This window comes from Sparus aurata, chromosome 13 (genome assembly GCF_900880675.1).
Source record: "Sparus aurata chromosome 13, fSpaAur1.1, whole genome shotgun sequence".
In the NCBI taxonomy this organism is placed as follows: Eukaryota; Metazoa; Chordata; class Actinopteri; order Spariformes; family Sparidae; genus Sparus; species Sparus aurata.
Window position 1 is genome coordinate 23,938,363 of NC_044199.1, and position 24,885 is coordinate 23,963,247.

General features: G+C 41.1%; 1 protein-coding gene across 2 annotated transcripts in view; it reads left to right on the forward strand.

Moving 5' to 3' along the window:
* Positions 1-615: 615 nt before the first annotated feature.
* Positions 616-24,885, forward strand: part of tiprl (TIP41, TOR signaling pathway regulator-like (S. cerevisiae)) — a 44,091-nt gene continuing 19,821 nt past the window's right edge. For both annotated transcript variants that reach the window (XM_030438541.1, XM_030438540.1), the window contains exons 1-6: positions 616-766; positions 7,707-7,834; positions 10,331-10,510; positions 17,669-17,768; positions 23,077-23,208; positions 24,490-24,585. In XM_030438541.1, the coding sequence (XP_030294401.1) occupies positions 7,710-7,834; positions 10,331-10,510; positions 17,669-17,768; positions 23,077-23,208; positions 24,490-24,585 (633 nt within the window). In that variant the 5' untranslated portion in view covers positions 616-766; positions 7,707-7,709. The remainder of the gene's footprint in view (positions 767-7,706; positions 7,835-10,330; positions 10,511-17,668; positions 17,769-23,076; positions 23,209-24,489; positions 24,586-24,885) is intronic.

Sequence of the window (24,885 nt, forward strand, 5' to 3'; positions counted from 1 at the left end):
CCTGCTGACTGGCCATCTCTTCTAACTGACTACGTAAGATGAGAGCTAGTTCACAGAGGACCATTTCAAATAAAAAGCAGTTACACATTTCCCAAAAACAAAGATGGGAGTGTCGACATGACTTTTGTACCAGAGTCTTAGTGCAATGCTGAAAAAATCAAAGGAAGCTGGCTGATGTACTCAAACAAGAATGATAGCTTGCACTGCTTCTGCTGCTAAATGTTTTCTCCAAAAGAATACAGACTTAATAAGGAAGGACTAAAGGACTGGAAAAATGCAAGCCACTTGCTGAAGGTTCATGAGGATAGCCAGGAACACAATACCCACATGGCTACATGGAAGGAGTTGGATGTCGTTTTGCAAAGCGACTGACAATAGATAAGCGAGAGATGGCACTCTGAGGCTGAGCAATAATATGTTTGCACAATGCCTTATTTATATTGTATTTTCATCACTTGTTTCTTTCTTCAGTTTTTATTTGGCGTGATATTTTTGACTTGAAATAAATATAATCTTGAATACATACATGCAGTTTCTGTGTGAGTGTATGAACATTGATTGTGAAATTGCCTGCGATGCAAGGCTGCGTCGGCTAAGATCTTGCCTAGGGCACCAAATTACTCAGGGCCAGCACTGTTAGAAGAGGAAACTGAGATGTGACCAAATAGCGGAACTACAGAGGGAGTGTAGCGATCTCACACGGACTGTCTTTACCAGCGCACTCCCGTAGCCTCCATGACAAGGAGCAGTTGACAACAATATCAAGGTAAAGTAATGCTGTTTTTCTGTTCAGGTACGTTGTAACGCACAGCCGGTCCGTGTGTGAGGTGACGGCCGGCTGTGTTTGCTGTTCGACCATGACTCAGACCTGGAGAAGAGACGGACCGCAGCGAAGCCGAAGGCGCTTTTGTACTCTGATGATATTATACACGAGAGAACATCCCGGAGCTGCTGATGAAGGCTCTCAGTCATCCAGCTCGTTGTAACTCTAATTTCTGTGTCAAGTCACTCGTGATCCAGCACTCGGAATTATTACATCGTCCATGCTTTGAGAAACTAGAACAACGACATCTGTAACTCCTATTATTTTGGGTGGTGGTGGAGTAGTTATGAGCACAACAAAGCCAGTGTTCTAGCCCACTGCACTAGGAATGGTACTCGGTAAATAACTCATATGTTGTAGAGCTTGGAATAAGGTTAACATGAATGTTAGCTGGGTTTAGCGGCTAATGCAAATATTTTCAGTGAAGTGATTGAACTGGGTGAAGTAAACGCAATTAGAACTGACGCAATGACTTTTCGTAAATAATTAAAACTAGTGCATTGCCCATAAGCATGTATTCCTATAGAAAAGTGGGAGGTTCAGTAGCTTTTTCATGGATGGCAAAATGAGGTTGTGTTTGAAGGTGGGACGTCAGGGATATAACTTTTGATTATACCATTATATTATTTCACCTTAAGAACTATTTAATTGTCTTGTTTGGTGTCATTATTTTCAGCACAACCTCACATATGTGACTGTACAGTTATCTGTTTTATTTTGACATATTATATTAAAGGAGTCATCACCCGGAAATCGCAATTTATCTCGTTAAATCATGCATATTGGTGTTGGACCTCTGTTGAAACTTGCCTGAAAAGCTGGAGCTTGAAAGTGCCTTATTTTTTTCGCTTTGGCTCTTTTTCCGAACAGGAATAGCGCACAATAGTGCGCGTTCCTGAAGCACGAGATTTTGACTCTGCTCCTGTGGTGACGTTACCACAGGAGGCTACTTGCATATTAAGCATCGGCTCACAGCCGTCCTCAGCCAGACTTTCTGAGTGAGCACGCCGAATCTGCTTATTTCTCTGTCATTTTCACGCCATACATCGTCACCGCCAGTATTAAAACTCAGGTCTTACATGTAAAACACGAGTGTGAAAAGTAAGACGGAAAAAAAAGAATTTACCATTCAGAGACGTCCTGCTGTAAACGTGTATCTTCCACCGTCTCTGCCTCTTCACTCTCCCGTTCGGTTTCCGACTCCGGCTCGTACATAAATGCCTGAATTCCGTAAGGTTCGTCATTTTGTGAGCGCCATGACAGGGGGCTGTTTATGTTTTGGAGTCTGTGTGCATGCAGGCTCGCCCCCCATTCCGGCTCTGTCCTTCCTGCGGCCAATCAACTCGCACCTCATTACATATTAATACAATGCACATCCGGACCGGTCAAAACCTCGCGCATAATCTCGCGTGAGAAAATCGCGGTATGAAAAAGGGTCAGAACAAGCTCTATGTTTGATTTTTTTTTTTTTTTTTTTTTCTAATAAGTTTTAAGAATTGATCCAAAGCGATCCAAGAGGGACTGGATATGTAAAAAACCAGGTGATGACTCCTTTAACACTATGGACCTAAAATCACAAAATAACATAAAATCAGAGGAGGAAAAAGTTATTTTTTACTGTGAAAATCACAAACAGTTTAATGAACCAATTGCATTAGTTATAATGCAAATTTAAATTGTTGTTTGCTAAATTTTTGCATAAGTTTTTGAAATTTACAAAGTTATATGTAACTATTTACATTTAAATGCAGGCAATGCCTCAGGCTCCTCAGCTCATTCCTGCCCGCTCCACATTCAGCCGTCTCCTCCTTGTTCTGACTCACAACACAAAAAACGACTACACTACACACTAAACACCATATAACACACTAACTATACACTCCAAACACACTATATGTTACAAATCTCTCAACTCTCAAAACTCGCTCTCTCTGTCGCTGTCTGCATCACCGCCTCCGTCCCTCACACAACTTCCTGTTCCTCAATAACCAAACTTGCTGCTTGGACACTTTCGTGACAAAAGCACGTTTTTACCGTTTCTTCCTGCACCAGACACAAAGCAAACGTGACGGCAATGTTCGCGAAAAAGCGTGGCGGACATTATTAACCCTAAGTCCGGTTTTGGACGTGCCGGTGCGTCCGGTCCGTCGCCTCGGGAGGTGGGCCGTGTAGGTTGGCTAGCGGCTAGCAGCTAGCAGCTAGCTACACACGAACATCCACAGATTCCGATTCCACTTTGTTGTTCGCGCGTCTCCGGATCTCCTCAGACCCGAACAGACTCGGTTCGGACTCTTTTAGTCTCATTAATACACAACAGTCAGTTTAGATGCACCGAACAGAACGGGACCAAACCGCCGGCAAAATCCCGGTCCAGCTCGCGCAGCTGCAGGTATAACTCTGCTTGTTTCTTAAGGTGGGGGGTCGCGTTGGGCTCTGCAGGGATTGGCTCTGGTGTGCACGTGACTGTGGTGGCTCGGTGGACAATGCTCGCGAATTTGTAAAGCATTTATGAAATAATTCATTAACGGTGTCATTGCAGTCCAAACAAATGCAAAGTCGCACACCCTTGAAACACGCAGCAGCCATGTTGTAAGTCTCAGGTCAGTCTTATCCTGATCCGCAGAGATATTTGATAAACACACACACACACACACACACACACACACACACAGACAGACAGACAGACAGACAGACAGACAGAGATTCCTTGCTTTTATAGAGAGATGACTGTTTTGTTTTAGCTCAAATGATCAGATATAACTAGTAACACAAACATGATGTGTGCGTTCATCCCATGAAGATACAGATCTAGCAATGGAGAGCAAGACATAACACACCCATCAGTCACCATCCACAACACATCCATCAGTCACCGTCAGTAACACACCCATTAGTCACTGTCAGTAACGCACCCATTCGTCACCATCAGCAATACACCCATCAGTCACCATCTGTAAAGCACCCATCAGTCACCATCAGTAATGCACCCATCAATCACCATCCGTAAAGCACCCATGAGTCACCATCAGCAACGCACCCATCAGCCACCATCAGCGACGCACCCATCAGTCACTGTCAGTAATGCACCCACTAGTCATTGTCAGTAACGCACCCATTAGTCACCATCAGCAATACACCCATCAGTCACCATCCGTAAAGCACCCATCAGTCACCATCAGTAATGCACCCATCAATCACCATCCTCAAAGCACCCATCAGTCACCATCCATAACGCACCCATCAGTCACCATCAGTAACACACCCATCAGTCACCATCAGCGACACACCCATCAATCACCATCCGTAACACACCCCTCAGTCACCATCCGTAACACTATCATCACTCACCATAAGCAACACACCCATCAGTCACCAGCAATAACACACCCATCAGTCACCAGCAATAACACACCCATCAGTCACTATCAGTAACACACCCATTCAGTAATAGTGGAGATACATTTACATTAAGGGCATTTAGCTGACGCTTTTGTCCAAAGCAACTTACAATAAGTATATTTGTCATAAGAAAGAAACCACAACACATCACCATAGATAAAGTAACAAAGAATTACAGTTCAAATGGGACTTCAAATAGGAGAACAGTGGTTTGAGGTGGGCAGAAATAGATAACACATCTATTTATACTGCCATTTGCAAGAAACTGTGGTCAGGTGGCTGGATTTTTTTGATGTTGATTTTTGTTGCCAGTTATTTTCATCCTCTGCTTAGCTTTTCTGATTGTTATGTTGTATGTGTGTTTTCTCCCTATATCCCATTTCCTTATGAACAACAATATTTGTTGTGGATTTATAGACTGCGTTGGACCCTTGATAGGGTGCTGGCCTCTAGCAGGCCCAGGGCTGCAGAACCTTTTCTTATAGGCCCTGTACAGTTGGACAAGACAAAACTTGCTGATGTAAATAAGAATCACACAATTTGCTGAGGAGGAACTTTACTGGCCTGCAAAGAGCCAGTAATCACCTCCATACAAGTAATCACCCCCATACAACTCAGTTCAGTTCAATATAGAGCTGTCCCAAACGATTATTTTTCAAACGATTAATCTAGCGATTATTTTTTCGATTAGTCAACTAATCTAACGATTAATTTAACGTTACATGACCAAACAAAAGTAGCGTAGTAACTGGAACTGTCGTTAGTAACTTATATGAGGAAAAAAATACCGCAGTTGTAGGCAGAGCAGCGTCTGTCCTCCCGCCTGTCCTACCAACTCTTCGTCACATTTCTACCCGAAAAACAGCGTCTGTCACCGTCAAAACCCTTTAACTCACTCAAGTGGTTGTGTTGATAGAAATCACCGCGATGGTCAGCCCTCCCGACCGAGACTTCAGTGAACTTTCCCCCAGAAAACAGCCTCTGTCCCCGCAAGTCACAGAGTCACGCAGCGACCTGTTTACTGATGGCGATTATGTAATAATGTAATTTAGCACGAAAAACGTAACTCTTTCACCTTCCAGGATGTTAAAGTCCGTGTAAAGCGGCAAAAAAATTGTGTTATGAGTTTGTCACACCAAAGAAACATGTATCATTGACCACTGAGCCAAATTTGAAAGATTAAAAAAATTGTTAAGTATATAAAATTTGGTCTCTAAATCATGGAAAAACAAGCACTTCTTTCTGCTGTGAAACGCTGGGGGCGTGTCAGTTAGAGGCGCTGGAACCACGCCCATGCGGCGGGGGCTACACGTCATGTTAATGATGTCGGTGTCTCCCCAGGTGTTCCCCAGGTGTTCCCCAGGTGTTCCCCAGGTGTTCCCCTTGTCTATCTAAACCCGCGGACAGTTTATAATCATATAGATACTGTTATAACGTGTATTAATTGAGATCCTGACCCACTAAACATCCTGGAGAGTGACGGAGTTAAGTTTTTCGCGCTAAATTACATAATTATACATAATCACCATCAGTAAACAGGACGCTGTCTGACTCTGTCACTCACGGGGACGGAGGCTGTTTTCTGGGGGACAGTTTCCTTAAGTCTCAGTCAGGAGGGCTGGCGGTCGCGGTGATTTATTTTCGTCAAACACTCGGTGAGTTAAACACTCTTGTGACAAGCGTGACAGACGCTGTTTTGTGAGCAGAAATGTGAGGAAGAGTCAGGAGGACAGGGAGGGGACGGACAGGAGGACAGACGCTTCTCCACATACAGCTGTGGGATTTGTTTTCCTCATATAAGTTGCTAAAGACAGTTATAGTTACTACGTTACTTTTGTTCGGTCATGTAACGTTGCTTTGTGGGACATTTCTCTGTATTTAGTTGAGTGAAGGACCTGTGCAGTTAGACTGTCAGACCGACACGCCCTCGCTCCGCGCCTCCGGATTATCCGTTCACACTGGGACGGCTCACCAATAATGCGGCCCTGATACTACCTCCACATACCGCCGGTGGGACCCGCCGTCAGCAGGACGGAGGGCCGGCTGCGGCGCGGCGGCCACATCATGCCGATGGGACCCCCCGTCAGCAGGACGGAGGGCCGGCTGCGGCGCGGCGGCCACATCATGCCGGTGGGACCCGCCGTCAGCAGGACGGAGAGTGTCAGCGGCGGTCAGCAGCGGTCACATCTCCTCGTTGGCGGAGGAGAGGATTCAAGGCGGGGACGGAGTTGACCAGCGTCAATGGACTCCCCCGTTTCCTTACGTTTCATCCGAAGGAAACTTAAATAAGCTAACAGCGCAGTCACCCTGCACACTGTGGCATCCAGGAAAGATGCAGAGCGATGTGGAGGAGACATGGCTGGTTAGCTGACTGGTTGGCTGGTTAGCTAGCTGCAAACTATTGTAAGCAATGCAATCCGAAACTGGAGAGTGAGTGGGAGAACCGCTGAAGCCGATGCGCTGAACGTATTTATACCACTTCCGCAGCAGGGCGGGGTTTATGCAAATCAAATGGCCGCGTTACGTAACGCGGCCATGATTTGCATGCTTTCTGACCCGCCCATTAAATCCTGAACACAGAAATGTTGAAAAACTGTTTGTGAGCCTAGCTCCAAAATTAAATTCTACAGGGCCGAATGGCTTTTACATGTTTTAAGTAAACACATTTATGACCCGTTTAATGTGTTTAGAAGAAAATGGCTGATTTTGGTTTACACGGACTTTAAGGGGCAGGGTTCTCAATCACTACACATTATAAACGGTCCGCGGGTTTAGATTGACAGGGGGGACACCTGGGAAACACCCCGACGTCATCATCATGACATGTACCGTCACGTCTCTTTAGGAGCGGCAGCGCAGCTTTCTGTGTGAATTACATGGCACTTCGTCTTTATTCCAGCGGTGCCTCGCACTGTGTGAATGACCAACGGCGGAGAATTGACAAACCACCGCTGGGGGCGTTAATGCAGCGTCTCTGTGTGAGAGGGGCTATTCTCAGCCTCTGCAGGTACTACCACTCCCTGTTTGGGATGACGCGTTGACTCAAATTATTCATGTCGACGAATTTATGACGGCGATTACGTCGACTATGTTGGCGCGCCGTCCCAGCCCTAGTTCAGTATTTCCATAAAACAATTGAAGTAGCCAACAGTAATGCCCTTTTATATAGTCAAATTCAAGTATATCTTTGCATAATGACATTGAGTAATAACGAGAACAACGATATAACATGCACTAGCAAAAATACTGCATACTATCATAAACTATGACAAAACAAAGTTATACTTGTATCAAGCTTGATAGTAATTGTTAAATCTGGCTGTACCTTTGGAAACTAATAACTAATTGAAAAGCCACATACAAGTACCACCAGTGAAAGAAGTCTTGCATACCATCCCAATTCTCTTATTTTAGGGTCTGTCAATCCAATCCAATGTTTTTTCCAATCTTTGTGTGATAAGTCTGTTGATTATCTCCTTCGCAGTTGATGTTCAGCTCACTGTCCACGATGATGTCCCATGGTTTCAAGAGCAGTAAGCAGGACTTCACCTTTGGACCATGGAAAGTAACTGCTGCCAAAAACCACATCATGAAATCCAAAGACATTGAACGGTGAGATGTTCATGTGGACAGTGGAAAGCAGATATGCATTTCTCTTCTAACTTTTTACTTATTGGGCCTTCTGGTGGGTTAAGATTTTAGCCTCAGTACCAAACAGTAGTTTGGACACCTGCTCATTCATGGTTTTTCTTTATTTTTAATGTTTTCTACATCGTAGATCAATACTGAAGACATCCAATTCAATTAATAGATGTGCCTTGTCTAGAGTTAATTTGTGGAATTTCTTGCCCTCTTAATGTGTTTGATACCATCAGTTGTGTTGTGCAGAGTTAGGGTTGGTACACAATTCTATACAGTGAATAACCCTAATTGATTACTGTTGTAATCCATATTATGGCAAGAACCACTTAGCTAAGTAAAGAGAAATGACAATCCATCATTACTGTATACATCATACATGAAGGTCAGTCAGTCTGGAAAATATCAAGAACTTTTAATGTATCCTCAAGTGCAGTTGTGAAAACCATCAAACGCTATGGAGGAACTTGCGCTCATTAGGACCCACCCCAGGAAAGGGAGTCCAGCAGTTACCTCCGCTGCAGAGGATAAGTTCATTTGAGTTACTAGCCTCAGAAACCGCAAATAGTCAGCACCTCAGATTAGAGCCCGCAAAAATGCTTCACAGAGTTCAAGTAGCAGACACATCTCAACATCAACTGGTCAGAGGAGACTGCGTTAATCTGGCCTTCACGGACGAATTGCTGCATAGAAGCCACTACTGAGGAAGAACAAGAAGAAGAAGAGAAGTACTTGGGCCAAGAAACACGACGAATGGATATTAGACACGTGGAAATCTGTACTTTCTGTAGACATTTTTGGTTCCACCCACTGTGTCTTTGTGTGACGCAGAAAAGATAAGAGGATGGTTTCTACACGTGTGGTTCCTACCTTGAAGCATGGAGGATGAGGTGTGGTACTTTGCTGATGACATTGTTGGTGATTTATTCAAAATTATATGGACAATTAACCCAGCTTTATGAATTTCAGCGTCTGGATGACTGCAGTTTAAAGTGAAACTCTTGCCAAAAAGCAACCGAGGCTTTATTTGTGATTGAATATGAGTCAAACCTTTGTGTAAATACATAATTATGACGAAAGAGGCACTTTTAAGATTTACCGTAGTTTCATTTTCGGGCAAGCTAATTTTTTATGGAATGCATGGGGCATTGGTACGCTAGCATCAAAATCGCTATTTTTAAAACACTAAGAAGGTTCAACACAACATGAAACTTTGCTCGTAGTATCACCAGGGTCTCTACACATGAACACGAGCATTGAGAACATTGTTTGTGTACGCAGAGTTTACTAAAAAGAAGGTTTTTGAACAACTCACCATTGGAGCTGGATCTCCGGCGCGCCGCCGTCATGGCAGACAAAAGTGTCGATCCCCAAGTGCGACCTAACAGGCAGGAGAGTAATGGTGGACCTCCTACCTGTTAGGTCGCACTCGGGGATCGACACTTTTTGTCTGCAATGACGGCGATGCGCCAGAGGTGCTACTGCTTACGTGAGTTGCAAAAACCTTCTTTTTAGTAAACTCTGCGTACACAAACAATGTTTTCAATGCTCGTGTTCATGTGTAGAGACCCTGGTGATACTACGAGCAAAGTTTCATGTGGTGTCAAGCCTTCTTAGTGTTTTAAAAATAGCGATTTTGATGCTAGCGTCAAAATGTCCCTGCACCCCAGTGAAAATTAGCTTGCCCGAAAACGAAACTACAGTAAATCTTAAAAGTGCCTCTTTCGTCGTAATTATGCTTTTACACGAAGGGTTGACTCATATTCAATCACAAATAAAGCCTTGGTTGCTTTTTGGCGAGAGTTTCACTTTAAGAAAGCCAAGCATTCTGTGAGATCACAGCAAGTTTTGTGGAACAATAACCACGACACTTTTAAAAAAAAAGTTACAAAGTGCTTTATAAGGGCACATGAGAACAGAAGTAACAGATAAAACATAACAGTACAGTGTATACATTAATAGTAAATAGTAAAACAAGCAAGGTAAGAATTATTAAAAAGTAAAACATATATTTTTTTAAAAAGGACGAGTGAGCAATTCAGGAGAATGCCATTCTGAGAGTTTTTAAGAGTGATTTGAAAGAAGCAGTGCTAGCCTACTTCATCACCCATGACACCTCGTTCCAAAGTCATTGTGATGCCCTGACTCCAAAAGCTCGGTCTCCCCTGGGTTTTACCCCTTGACCTAGGAATTACTAACAGTGCTCTGTGTTTGTAGACCAGTGATATAATCAGGGGCAAGCCTAAACATGCATTAATCATCAGGTTTTGCACCAACTTGTGGAGTCAATGCCGGTTGACTGCTTGCTGTTATTAAAGCAGAAAAGTGACATACCAAATATGAAGATATTCTGACGTTCATTTACATTTTTTAAAGATTTTTTTTATTTATTTATTTATTTTAAGAAAGACAAGTGTTAGCATGTCGAAGCGCCACAAGTAACAAGATGTTTCCTGTTTGCCTGTCCAGTTTAGCTGAGGAGATGAACATGCCATCCCTTCCAGAGATGCTGTTTGGAGACAATGTCCTGCGCATCCAACACACAGATGGCTATGGCATCGAATTCAACGCTATCGATGCCCTTAAAAGAGTCAACAACATGGAGGATGCTGTCAAAGTGGCCTGTGCTCAGGAATGGCAGGAGAGCAGGCAAGATGGGCATCACAGAACAACATATAGGGCTTTCCATAAAAACTATAATGGAGTAACCAGTCGGTGGGGTAAAGTAGCCAACTAGGGGGGTCCCAGGGAAACTGTCTGGCATTAAAAGCCTAAGTCTTCTGACACATTCTTATGCTACTATTCCATCATACACACTGATCCTAAGTGTTAGATATTTTAATGAGTTTGCCTACCTGGTTTTAAACATGTAATATGCAACTAATGTATTCCTGACTTTTCAGAACTTTAGTTAATAAGAGTCATTAGACCTTATTTATTATTTTAATTTGTGTATTTTTATTGCAGATAAAACTGCAAAACACAAACAGCAGCAGCAACAAACAGTAAAAGACAAAACTAAGACATAAATAAATTGGTGAAATATATAAGATATATACACCATTTCAATTGTAATGATGCATTTTATATCTAATCTAATCTATTTGAAGATATGGTGAGGGTCAAGGAATAGAGATCAGGAAGGGTATGTGTGGTTTAGTTGTGCAGTGTTTCCCCCTAGGTTTTTTTGTTGGCGGGGTGGTATCCGCGGGGGGGAGGCTCGTCTGGCTGAAAATGTTTTACATTGAAAATGTACATTCAGCAACTCCTCAAATCTCAAGGTAATGAATAGAACAATTTAATTAAATTGAAACACAACAGAACAACATTAACAAAACAGAAACACTCAAACAGTTCATTGAAGGGCTGGGCTGTGCAGGGCTGAGCTGGACAGGACAGGTTAGGTAGGGGCTGGGATTTTTTGTGAGTCCGGCAGATCCTACAGAACATTCCTGAATTAAAAAATAAAATAAAATATTTATATATAATATATATTATAATCTATTTAAAAATTTAGCTATCAATACAAGGCCAGCTGACTTGCTATCTTGCAAGGATCATACAAGCTGGCTTACATAACATAATAATAACAGCTGTTTAAAGTTTTGTTCCGATTCGGCGCTACCCAAGCCAGCCGTAGTAAGTAACGCACTTCTGGTCATTTTCACAAAAATAAAACACCCGTTGTCCTTTAATTATAAAGAAAACCATAAGTATAGAATTTGCGCTTTTTTTTATAAACAGGAAGCGAACCTCCCCTCGCTATGGCAAACTTGAAACCGCCGTAACTCTGTTTTAAATTCCGCCGGTAATATCAGGTTTTAAAGCTTTTTCGTGTGAGAAAGTAGCCGTTTAGTTCCCCGTTGTGCCGCCAGTTTATCCAAATAACGCTTGTTTGCACATTTGCTCCGACGTGGTGGGAGAAGTCCAGACCAGCCGCACCTGTAGCGGAGTGGCGGAGCAGCCCAGCCCGGGTCTGCTGAGGCGATCTGCGGTCAAAACTTCACCGTCATGCCGGTAGAAGAACACGAGCCGATTAATTTACCTGCAGCTTTTTGGAGATTAAACACGGGCTGGATAGCTTCATTTCGGAATATAAATGTAGGTCTCATAGATGAAAATAAACATCTGTGGCAGCTACGTTAGCTTATTTGAATGAAAAGTGTAAAATGTAAATAGCATCCGACAGTGTGCAGAGAAACAGACAAGAAGTCCCAACCAAAAGTTGGTTGATCACCAAAATAAAACCAAAATAAAAGCCGCCATTTATCCAATCCATACCGGAAGTCTCAAGCGGAAGTTAGTTAATCACCAAAATAAAAGCTTAAAAAACACGTACGTTTAACCATAGACTGTATGGTTAACACATAACATAATTCTATGCATTTTGTGCATTTACATGTTTATCGTAACGGTGTAATTGATTAGTTTATTGTCTCGCCACGACTTTACTCAGAAGTTAGTTAGAAGCCTATAATAATCACTAACATAAATGTTAACATTTCATAGATTTAGCTTCAATATCAACGTTATGAATAAAAATGTAAATATTATGTTTGTGTGGTGGTGGTAGGGGGCACACACACACACACACACACACACACATACACACACAATAGGACTGAAGAATAACTAAGAATAAATAAACTGAATTCTCAAATTAAATAGAGGATTGATAAAAAGGTCACAACAAATGTCATACTTACTATCAAATTAGTGCATGGTAAATGTTAATTTATGTTACTGTTTCATTGATTTACAATTATTATTGATTGTAAATATTAATATTACAGTTATTAAACACAAATACAATGTTTGTGTGAGTATATATGTGTAAGTGGGGGGCTGCTCACACATACACACACACAAATAAGGCCAACACTGTAATTTGATATTGCACATAAAAATGAACACATCTCCAGACCCAGGAACTCCCCGTTCTGTTGCATCACACTTGTCTGTGGCCACTGTGTTGCTCACGATGCCCCCCTCATCCCTGAAGATCCCTGGTGGATGAGGTAACGACAAGCTGGACTGATGTCTTTTAGCTTAGTTTCTTTATTATGCTTTTGAGCAAACAATGTGTGGGTAGTCTGTACTGTGCTTAATGAAAGCATCCTCTGGTAAACAGGCTCGGCCATATACAGGAAAGACGGGGAGAGCATGCCAGCGTCCTGCAAACAAGATCCTGTATAATATCTGGGCAATACAGTCCTTACACTGTATCACCACCAATGATTTACAGCAGGGGTCCCCAAACTTTTTTCGGTGGGGGCCACATCAACTTTCCTTTCTGTGGTGGGGGGCCGGTGTCAGTCTATAACAGGAAATGATATGGGCCAACTACCACTGTTCAGCTATTAAACACCAAGTCCTTACCACCATTACCCATTAATCTCAATGTCCCAATACAAAGGGATCTACCGTGTTAAATAAAGTTTATTTAACATTTAATGTATTTTCATTAATTGTATATATTAGGAATTGAGGAAAACATCGACACTTATAGAGAAAATACAACACTTAACACTTATAACATTGAATGAAAAAATGCAATACTGCTGTTACATGACTTTTCCTAAAAGTGTCTGAATTTTAACTTGGAATAGTTTTTATATAAATTACACAAAATATGATATGTTACCCTGTTTCGGCCATAAGCGGTCAAACTGACCGCACATCACTTCGCGGGGTTTCATTGTTCCATTTTTCGCGTGGTTTGCTGCTTTCATTGTCTCTCTTGTCTCTAACTGTGTTAGCGGTCTCCAGCTGTGCCTCTTTGTGAATTTACTTGTGAGTTAATAATTATATAGTTGTATTAAATAGCTTGTTTGGCACCATGGGCAAACAACAACGGGAGTTCCTCCCTCCATGAAACAGCGAGCGGAACTGTTCACAACACGAAGTGCTGAAATGATGCGACTCTGACTGTGTACCAGCCAAGGAAGAGTGTCTGCATCCTGAGCACCTGCACAGGTGTGGGCACCTTTAGTGGGGCGAAGGCAAAACCAGAGTCTGTAATGTACAACAACAACACCAAGTATGGCGTGGACGTCCCGGACCAGATGCGAGGGAGTACTCCGTCAAAGGCGGAAAGATAGCCAGTGTCGGTCTTCTAAAACATCCTCGACCTGGCTGGGATCAATCCCCGCATCTTATTCAAGGAGCAACAGCAGCAGGAGAGCCCGGAGGAAAGTCCTGCAGCAGCTGTCAGAGGAGCTGAGGGCAGAATGCATGGAGGGGAAAGCGGCCGTGGCAGACGGCACAAGGTGGGCAGCAGCGGAAGCAACCACCGCAGCAGCAGACACAGGCACGGAGGCAGTGCCGGTCCGAAAGAGCTGCAAACGGAACCAAACGTCGGACACTTGAAATGCCACAAGCCCGTGTGTGGTCACTGTGTGAGGAGAGCGGATGTAATCTGCAGACTGTGACCAGTGATCACAACGGCTCTTTTTTTGTTTGAGATCAGCTCGTTTCCAGCTTTTTCGATTATTATAATTTTTTTACTTATAGGCTATATTATTATAAAATCATTCATAATCAAATAAGTTACTTTTAATTGTTCTAACTTTTCTCTATTAAATTCTTGTGTAAATATGCAAAAATAACGGTTTACTATGTTATTAATAAATGTATAATTAAACTTGTTATAATGTACATTTTGGTGTAATTTCGTTAAAGAAAAATATATCATGACATAATGAATGCATTCATCACTCAATCGGGTATTTACATGAGAAATTATAGAGTTTAAAATCTAGCGGTCCAAATGACCGCTAACAGCTGTTCAAGTAGGCCTACTTGTGGATTTCCGGCCTTCTAAAGTCCAGCTGAAACTTTGGTCGAATCAGAAACATAATTTGACCGGATCTAACTCTTGGGTCATGTAAAGCGCACTGTTATGCCTTAACCAAGATAAAGATCATTAAGATTAATTGGATCAGATCTGAGTGGAATGAATCCGTCACAGTTGCTGGTAAACTGATTCAATTCACCCACCAGGCGCCAGCACACAAATTCCCCCGCATATGGCGGATGGCGGGTGCTAATTTCGATCCCTGCAGTCAGTAACTGAGACATACATTCATTCTTTCCTCGTTAGTTAGATATGATTATCGAGAGCTCTCTCTCTCTCGCTCTTGTTTTGGCGTCTTGCAACGAGGATGGCGCCCGACACTACGGCACGTTGCCAAGCTCTATAGGAAATGCAAATTTAAAAAATAGGCACGTTTAGAGAGATTGTTTGGGCTTTTATTTTGGTTTTATTTTGGTGATTAACTAACTTCCGCGTGAGACTTCCAGTATGGATTGGATAAATGGCGGCTTTTATTTTGGTTTTATTTTGGTGATCAACCAACTTCCGGTTGGGACTTCCGGTATGGATTGGATATATGGCGGCGCCCTTGTCGGCCATCTTGACTGCAGATGGGTGCCTCTCAGATTTTCACGTTTTTCAAGGGGGGCGGGGGCCCGTGTTAGCGGGGCGGGCCGCCCATCCAACAGAATGGTAGGGGAAACACTGGTTGTGTGTAAGTATGTTTCCAAATATAGTAATACAAATAATGATAATATCCCTGGGGATAAGAAAAAAATTAACTATGTAAGAAACAAAAAATGATTACAAAAAAAACAAACAAATAAATAGATAAATGCAAATACCACTGCCATCATTGCCAATTATATGAAAAACAGCAATAACAAAACTTCCCATCCAGACTTGGATCAGGGCATCAGTGAGCTCCTAGATTTGTGTTTTCTAGTTTGTGGAGGCACTTGGCAGTGTCGAATGCACCAATACAAATTGTCCAATAGGTGCTCAATTGGATTTAGGTCAGGGGAATGAAAGGGGCCAGTAAATGGCATTAAAGCCTTCATCATCCAGGAACGGCCTACACACTGTGGCTACATGAGGCCGCACATTGTCCTGCACCAGCAGGAAACCAGGGCCCACTGAATCACCATAAGGTCTGGCAATCGCTCTGACGATTTTGTCCTAGTAGCTAACAGCAGTCAGTGTACCGTTAGCTCTGACACAGTGACAAAACCAAACTGTTGCATAAACCTGCAAGTTTATATTTAAGCTGTCTTGGCAAAATAGCCTACAGCTCAAAAAGTCCTCAAGGACATTTTTTTATTTTGATGTATTAAAAATTGTAGCCTTAAAATGTGGGCTGTAAAGTTGGAGTGGAATTATCTTTTCCCATTTATGACTGCGGATGTCAGAGGGTAAGGTAAAGGCAAACATATTCAAACAGAATAAATATTTGTGCCACAAAAATAACAGAGCAGTCACGTAGGCTAATGTTAAGAATATAAAAAGCAACAACAACCAAGTGTCTCTTGGTGTAAGCATAGTGTACTCAGCAGGATGTTGTATTCCCCATCCACTGCAGTTTCTGGCGCACACCTGCATGAATGTATTGGCAATCACCGATTGATGGGCTGATGGTGGCTGGCTAGAAAATTTTAACATATCGCCCAACCCTCTTACCCATAAAGAGCTGTTCAGCTTTGCTAACGAGAAAATACAAAACATGACATACAACAAAGTAGTTTTAGCAGTTCATCATTATGCAAACTGTGAAAAAGAAGAAAAGTGGCAAAGCGGCCCTCCAGTGCTCTCCGACAACACTACACCTGTGGTCGGCTGAGGGAAAGCTCTGAGCGTACTGTGCAAACAAGATTTTTGTTTATTTTCAATCCAGTATGTGATTGGTCCTCTGTGGGTTTTGTCATTTTGTTCCATGAATGAAGCAGCTTTGCTCTCAATAGTGCTGTGCGATATGGCACTAATTTTGTATCCCGATAACGATATATATCCCGATATAGTATTTCTTCTTAGAATTATATATATATATATATAATATACTTTCTCCTTTTATTCGTGATTTTTTGCAGGACTGTCACAACAAATAAGAATTTGTAAACGAAAACTATTCCAAGCTTTCAGGCTCGTGTTTTTTTCTTTTCGTTACTTTGTGGTTTTGAGGTAACGTTAGTGCTTTGTCGCATCTTCTCGCTGTCTCTGTACTGTTTTTCTTGTTGTGTCTTTAAGTGGTAGAAAAGATTGGATGTGTTCGAGTCGCTTGTAACAACTCGTTGGCGGCATGTTTTGCAGATTCACGTTGTCTGGTCGGTGTCTGACTTTTTTAAACCCAAACCAAGGCCAAATGATAGAATTCTGGTTCCCCCTTTTCGGCACCAAACCCCCTTGGGGTTCTGCTTCTGTATCCGCGCCTGATGTAACGTTACTAGTAACATCATTTTCGTCTTCCATTGCGCTGTCCTCCATCTCCGCCATGCTGCTTTGCCTCTGTTTACGGTGCCGTAAAGGAGTCCTTGCAGGTGACGTAAAAATGCTACCAGAAAGCAGTAGCGTTGCTGCAGTTACATTCGCCTTCATACAATGAAATTGTTCTGAACTCAAAATTTGGATATCTAACGGTCATTCCGACGTTGAGTTGTTGTTTACACGCCGTATTAAATCACAACCGTAGTGTACGTTAAAGTTAGTGTAGCAACAGTGCTAAACAAGTAGCCTACACATTAAAATTACGATATAAACAACACAGGGTTATATCCTATGGTAGACATTTTTATATCGCACTATGATATATATCGTAATATCACACAGCTCTACTCTCAAATGAGGGAAGTGATTTAAAGATAAAATATTGGTAATACTGCTACTACTCCGAGATGATCAAACATCACCGATATAACACAAAAATATATATTCACAACATATATGAAGCAGTTCATTTTCAGAAACATAAAGAATCTCAACATCTCTTGATGTCCTTCCAGAGCGGATTCTGAACACTCCAAAGAGGTAGTGAGACCCTACGACTGGACATACACTACAGACTACAGAGGCACTATGATAGGAGATGGTATGCAGATAAAGGTGGGTCATTATCAGTCCTGGTATTTAACACAATAACATCAGCACCCTTGTTACAGTTTTAGTTAAAGTTTACATCCACTTGTCAAGAACATGTACTGTATGTCATGGCAATCTTCAGTTTCAATGATTTCTACAGCTCTCATTTTTCTGTGATTGAATGAGTGGAACACATACTACTTTTTCACAAAAACATTCATGAAGTTTGGTTCAATAATGAATGTATTGTAGGTCTTCTGAAAATGTGACCAAATCTGCTGGTTCAAAATATATAGACAGTAATTCTAATATTTGGTTAACTGTCTCTCAGCCATTTTCAACTCAATCAGGTGCCTTTTGGTTTTTGATGTGTGTTTGGGATCATTGTCTTGTTGACACACCCAACTGTGCCCAGACCCAGTCTTCTGGCTGATGATTTTAGGCTTTCCTGAAAACTTTGGAGATAATCCTACTTCTTCATTATTCCATTTACTTTCTTTGGAGCACTAGAGCCACTGGCAGCAAAACAGTCCCATAGCATAATACCATTATGGTAACATCATACTTGACAGTAGGTGTGGTGTTCTTGGGGTTAAAGGCCTCACCTTCTCTCCTCCAGATATATTGCTGCTCATTGTGGTCAAACAACACAGTTTTTGTTTCTTTGTCCATGTGATCAGCAGCAAACTTCAGTCCAGCTTTAACCCTCTGGCCTTTTCGTTTTCACTACTCTCTCAGCTTGTTCATGGCCAAAAATGGCCACCAACAGATTGAGTCTGTAAATTTTCGGATTTTGTATGTTTTTTGCTGCTTTTACTGCATAAAATGTTTAATTAATATCAGTTCTTGTCATAAGTACAAAAAATTTATTCATTTTTAATTTCTTAACCCCTCAAATGCCAATTTGTTTGCACAATGCGCACAATGAGATATGTAACTGATTAACAACAACAATGATTATTATGCATTGTTATTTTTGTGCAGGGAAGGCAAAGTAGATAAAACTCCCTCTCAGCTTGTTCGTGGCCTTCTATATATGTGTATATATATATATATACGTAATATATATATATATATATATATATATATATATATATATATATATATATATATATATATATATATATATATATATATAATATAAAAATTCTACTTTTTTTTACCAGTTTTTTAAATTTGCATCAGTCCTGGTCATGAAAACTAAAATTTCATTCAAATTCTGAATTATAACCCTTTAAATGCCTATTAGATAACATAATGCTGATGATTTATAAGGGAGAATAGCATTAAATCACCATGTTTTTACAAAATAATACATGCTACCTGAATTATTCTTTAACCATCATTGCAGCTTAATGTGTGTCAATAATAAGCAGTATCAATGATTTTTATGCTTCATTAGTTTTTTGTGCAGTGACAGAAAAACATAAAAACTCCCTCTCAGCTTGTTCGTGGCCAAAAGTGTCCACCTCCTGTTTACATTTCTAAAATGCTATAAAACTAATACATATATAAAAAAAATTCCACTTTTTTTTCCAGTTTTTTAAATTTGCATCAGTCCTGGTCATGAAAACTAAAATTTCATTCAAATTCTGAATTTTAACCCTTTAAATGCCTATTAGATAACATAATGCTGATGATTTATAGGTGAGAATAGCATTAAATCACCATGTTTTTGCAAAATAATACATGCTACCTGTATTATTCTTTAACCATCATTTCAGCTTAATGTGTGTCAATAATAAGCAGTATCAATGATTTTTATGCTTCATTAGTTTTTTGTGCAGTGACAGAAAAACATAAAAACTCCCTCTTAGCTTGTTCGTGGCCAAAAGTGTCCACCTCCTGTTTACATTTCTAAAATGCTATAAAACTAATACATATATAAAAAAATTTCCACTTTTTTTTTTCCCAGTTTTTCAAATTTGCATCAGTGCTGGTCATGAAAACTAAAATTGTATTCAAATTCTGAATTTTAACCCTTTAAATGCCTATTAGATAACATAATGCTGATGATTTATAAGGGAGAATATAATTAAATCAGCATGTTTTTACAAAATAATACATGCTACCTGAATTATTCTTTAACCATCATTGCAGCTTAATGTGTAGCAATAATAAGCAGTATCAATGATTTTTATGCTTCATTAGTTTTTTGTGCAGTGACAGAAAATACATAAAAACTCCCTCTTAGCTTATTTGTGGCCTAAAGTGTCCACCTCCTGTTTGCTTACAAAATGCTATACAAACACTATATACTGAAAATATTTGCTTCTTTTTTTAAATTTGACATCAGTCCTGACCATGAAATCCAAAATTTTAATCAATTCCAGAATTTTAACTGGGTCGTTTTCCCATGTAAATCTCCATGCTCCAGGCATAGGAGGTTGCCACATCACAGGTGAACCAGATTTTAATGCCATACTTTTCAGGCTTGTTGGGGATATATTGTAGATGTCAGTGGTGTGCATGGGGGGGGTGGGCAGTGGCCGGATTGTTGAAAAATGCACACTAAAGTGCCCTCTTGGGTGCCAAAATGCGTGCTAAAGTGCCCTCTTGGGAGCAAAAACGCACGCTGAAGCGCCATCTTGGGAGCCAAAACGCGCGCTGAAGCGCCTTCTTGGGAGCCAAAAAGTGCGTTAAAGTGCCCTCTCGGTTGGCAAAACACAACAAACTGCCCCCTTGGCTGTTTAAAACATGATAAACTGCCCTCTTGTGTGACAAAATCAGGCACTAAAGTGCCCTCTTCGGAGCCAAAACGCGCGCTAATGTTCAGCCGAAAGAACGTGCTGTATGTGCCCTTTTTTTGCTTTTCGCCCCTGCCTTTCAAAAGGTCTGTGCACGCCACTGGTTGAAGTCCACAATGACCTATGAATGCAACAAGCTGCTCGTCAACACACACATCAACCCATGGATTGAATAAGAGGGGGAGGCAAGCAACCCACTTTTCCCACAGGGTGCGAAATGCAGCGAGTTTATCATTCCTGAAGCGTCCTGGATGGGAGAGCCTGTCATCAAAGCAGATGTTAGCGCTGATCTGAGTGAAGCTGTAGAGGGGCATCGTGGCACAAAACGTGGCCCGTCCTGTCTTGGCATCCCACATGCCACGTTTTGCTTCATGTCTTGAGCGGTAGACGCCAGCCAGAATCAGAATCCCAATGTAGACTCTCATCTCCACTTCATCCACATCCCTCCAATCCTCACACCTTCGCCTCCCATGCAGGTTTGTGTTGGTGCACATAGCAGCTGAATGATCTCCTCTGTAATAAAATGGTCAAAGGCAGACCTCATGTTGCTGATGTGGGCAACTGCATACAGGGTGGGCCCTGGGGTGAAACCAGTGGATACTGGATTGTGGTGCAGGGTCTCTTCAGCAGTGGGAAACCACATAATTTTCCCATGACAAGACATCCACTCACCCGTCAGCTCCTCTGTCTCTGCCATCAGCTGATCGGCCTCCATCGCTGTGTCTGTACCGACCTCTTCCCCTGAGGAAGAGGAATCAGGCACTGGCTGGAATTCGTCATCAGTGGTGTTGCTGTCATCCGATGAAGGAAGGTGTCCCATCATCTTCAGGAGAGGACGTGTCCTCATCTTGGGTAGAAGATTTCTCCATCTCAAATGCAGAGGATTTCTCTCCATCTTTACTCTCTGAGCCCATCACATACTCAAGTGCTTCAGTCAGGGAATATGACCTTCTCGCCATCTTGCCAGATAAAGAAGGATCTGGGAGCTGATAGGCTCACTTATAGCATTAGTACTGACTGCACCTGCATAAACTCCAGGACAGATTTATAAACAGTGTCAGACTTTGTTTTTGTTTCCCCAGAAGCCAGAGGTCAAGATGACCTGTGATCCTTTTTTTAGGCGAGCAGCTATTTGAGTATGTAAAGGCTATTGTGTAGTTGTGTGTGGCATTTTTTATGAAAAGACCAAAGCTACAGGTGTTTTCAACCTGTGCATCACAGCCAGGTTTGCCTTGGAAACTTAAAGCTCAATAACCTTCACCAAGAGAAATTCACCGAAACTTGGAGGTATGATACACTATAATTTATGTCACTTTATCTTGCTAATACATAATTGCAGACACATTTTTTTTTTCATGCACAAACACACATCATTACCTGACATCCTTAGGATCACACCTATGTCAAAATTGTGTCATTCATTTGCTCCATTGGAGTGCAGGAAGCCATCATACGCCCCTAGTGGAAACTAAGAATATTACCTGAAATTGCTCCCTTGCCCAGAAATGGACAAATGACATAATCTGGTAGAAAACATTAAAAACTAAAATTTTCAAGTGTTGAGTTTAGAATGAAAGCCATTTTACCTAAATTATATGATTTTATACTGTAAATCACAAGGAATTAAAAAATGTAGTTTTCATGGGTTTCAATTGGCCAAAAGTGTCCATGATAGAGGCATAAGGTACAATTGTAGATACACAGTATAATATTGACATATTTAAAGAGCAGGTTTTGAAAATTAAAAGATCAGCCAAAAATCCAGACCCTTGGGAAATATCATTCCATATGCATTAACACAGCTAAAATGATCAACAAAAAGGAAGTGAGGTGGACACAAATGGCCAGCATAGAGTCCAGAGGGTTAAGGTGCCACGCCAGTAGTAAGGGCTTCTTTCTCGTACAGCAGCCTCTCAGCTCATGTTGATGTAAAAGGCACTTGACTTTGGACACTGACACCTCTTTTACAGCAGCTTCTTATTCATTGCAGACTTGCTTTTTGGTGTTTGGTTGACTTTTGAGCATCCTGAGCAGTTTTCTCTCAGCAGCAGGTGCCATGCACTTAAAACTTACAAACACTTGTTTGTAATGACTTTCCTGACTTCAAATCTGGTAAAATGGGCCCAGAAAAGTCACCAGCTGTCATCAATCAGAATCAGTCAGAATAAGTTAAGAGGCCATGCTACAAAGAAAATTTGATTCACACAACTTTATATCTATATTATTTATATCTATAATCAATAAATTGATCGCTCAAGTTTCTGTATGTATATGTTTGAGCCAGCAGATGTGGTCACTTTTTAGAAGACCTATAATAAATTCATTATTGAACCAATAACCAATTATTGTTTTGTTACAAAATAGTATGTGTTCCACTCATTCCATCACAGAAAAATTAGAGTTTTAGAAATCATTGAAACTCAAGATTGCCAGGCTGTACATGTTCTTTGGAACATGTGGATGTGTATGTCAGCATGACTGTATCTGTTTCGTTAAGAAGTCTCCGAAATATTGAGAGTAATTTTCAATCTCTGAACAGCTTTACATCCACCTGTGTTACATTTCAACCCGTTGTTCATCTGAAGGTGACTAAGACAGAAGAACGTATTGACATGGAGAGGCTGAAGGCTCGGGAACAGATCATGTTCTTCGATGAGATTCTTTTGTTCGAGGATGAGCTGCATGACCATGGAGTCTCAATGATCAGTGTCAAAATTGTGAGTGCTGTGTTCATGTTAAAAAAGCTGATGATATTGATTCAAATGAGTATCAGAGTCACTATCATTTAAACATACTGTAGACCTACTAAACTTTTTAATTATGACACAAATTTTAAGGTAGCTTTCAAAACATAGGGGATAGCCTATCACCAATGTAACCGACTACGGTTGATCTTTTATAGCTAACCTTGTCTGGAGTTAGGTACCATTCGCTCCTTAGCTCATCACTCAGCCATAAATAGTACCCAAAAAAAACCCAAACCAGTTATTCCAGCTGAAGAACATTGTATATCAGTCTTTAGTAGTGATGCTGATTAATTCAGGTCCTGACATTCTGTGCAAAGTATTTGAATTCTACGAGTGGCTGCCCTCTACAGGTTGAAACTTGCTTTTGCAGTTGATTTTTGCTATTAGCAGATCCCTGAGGAAGACAGCTTCCGTCACCAACCTCACCTCCATCCCCACCTCTCCTAGAAGATTAACATCTGTATAACATGGTATATGTTATGTCAATCTGTCAGTTAATAAATGCATTAACTTCTCAAGAGTTGAGACCAGTAAAAGGGATCATCCCTGAAGCCCTTGCTAACAACCACTTCAACATTTAAGAGAAATGTCCACAGTGGAAACGTAAAACAGATCTTTCTTTTTGATACATTATGTCGGGCATCTAAGGGTACCACACCGAAAATACTTTTGAGAAAACGTCTCTTTCCAAACATGGCCTTAAGATTTAGGATCTGACAAATAATTTATGAGTTATGGTTCTTTTTCTGCTGACCCCTGCTTATGAATTGTTTTGGTGGCCATGTTTTTTATTTCCAATCTTCACGATTTAGTATAGAAATGTTAAATCTCAGTCTTGCAATGCTGCACATTATACCAGTTTGGGTGTTAATTCAGTCAAAATCCAACTTCTGTTTTTCAAGATAATTGCCAAAAATCCACCGTGGCACACTTTTGAATTTTAAGAAAGTTTTCAAAACCTTTTGTTTACATTGAGCTGGACTTGTGTGTCCAATCTCAGTTCTACCAGACTTTCAAAATCAGGGGCAATGCCTTTCAAAAAATTGTTTTGGGGCTTAATTACAGTGCCACCACCTAAATATTTGGGTTCATGTTTGCTGTCCGTTTGAGGTTTGAACCCTTACAAACTGCCTAAAAGTCAGAAGGGTAGTGCAGCCAGATGATTACAAAATTTGCTCTTTGCATTTCTGTAATATGCTGTCATTGCATGCAACAAAAACAAGTTTTCTGTATGTCTTGTTGATGATGCAGAGGGTGATGCCCACCAGTTTCTTCTTGTTGCTGCGTTTCTTCCTACGAGTGGATGGAGTGCTGATTAGAATAAATGACACGCGACTTTATCATGAGGCAAGTTGATTTCCTTCAGCCAGGACTAAATAAAGTACAGGTTTTTATAATGAGCAAATTATAGAATTTGATTGTTAATCCATAGTGACCATGATAATCGCTCTACTGATGACTTAAAGTGAAACTCTCGCCAAAAAGCAACCGAGGCTTTATTTGTGATTGAATATGAGTCAAACCTTCGCGTAAATGCATAATTAGGATGAAAGAGGCACTTTTAAGATTTAACGTAGTTTCTTTTTCGGGAAAGCACATTTTTAATGGAGTGCATGGGGCACTGGCACGCTAGCATCAAAATCTCTG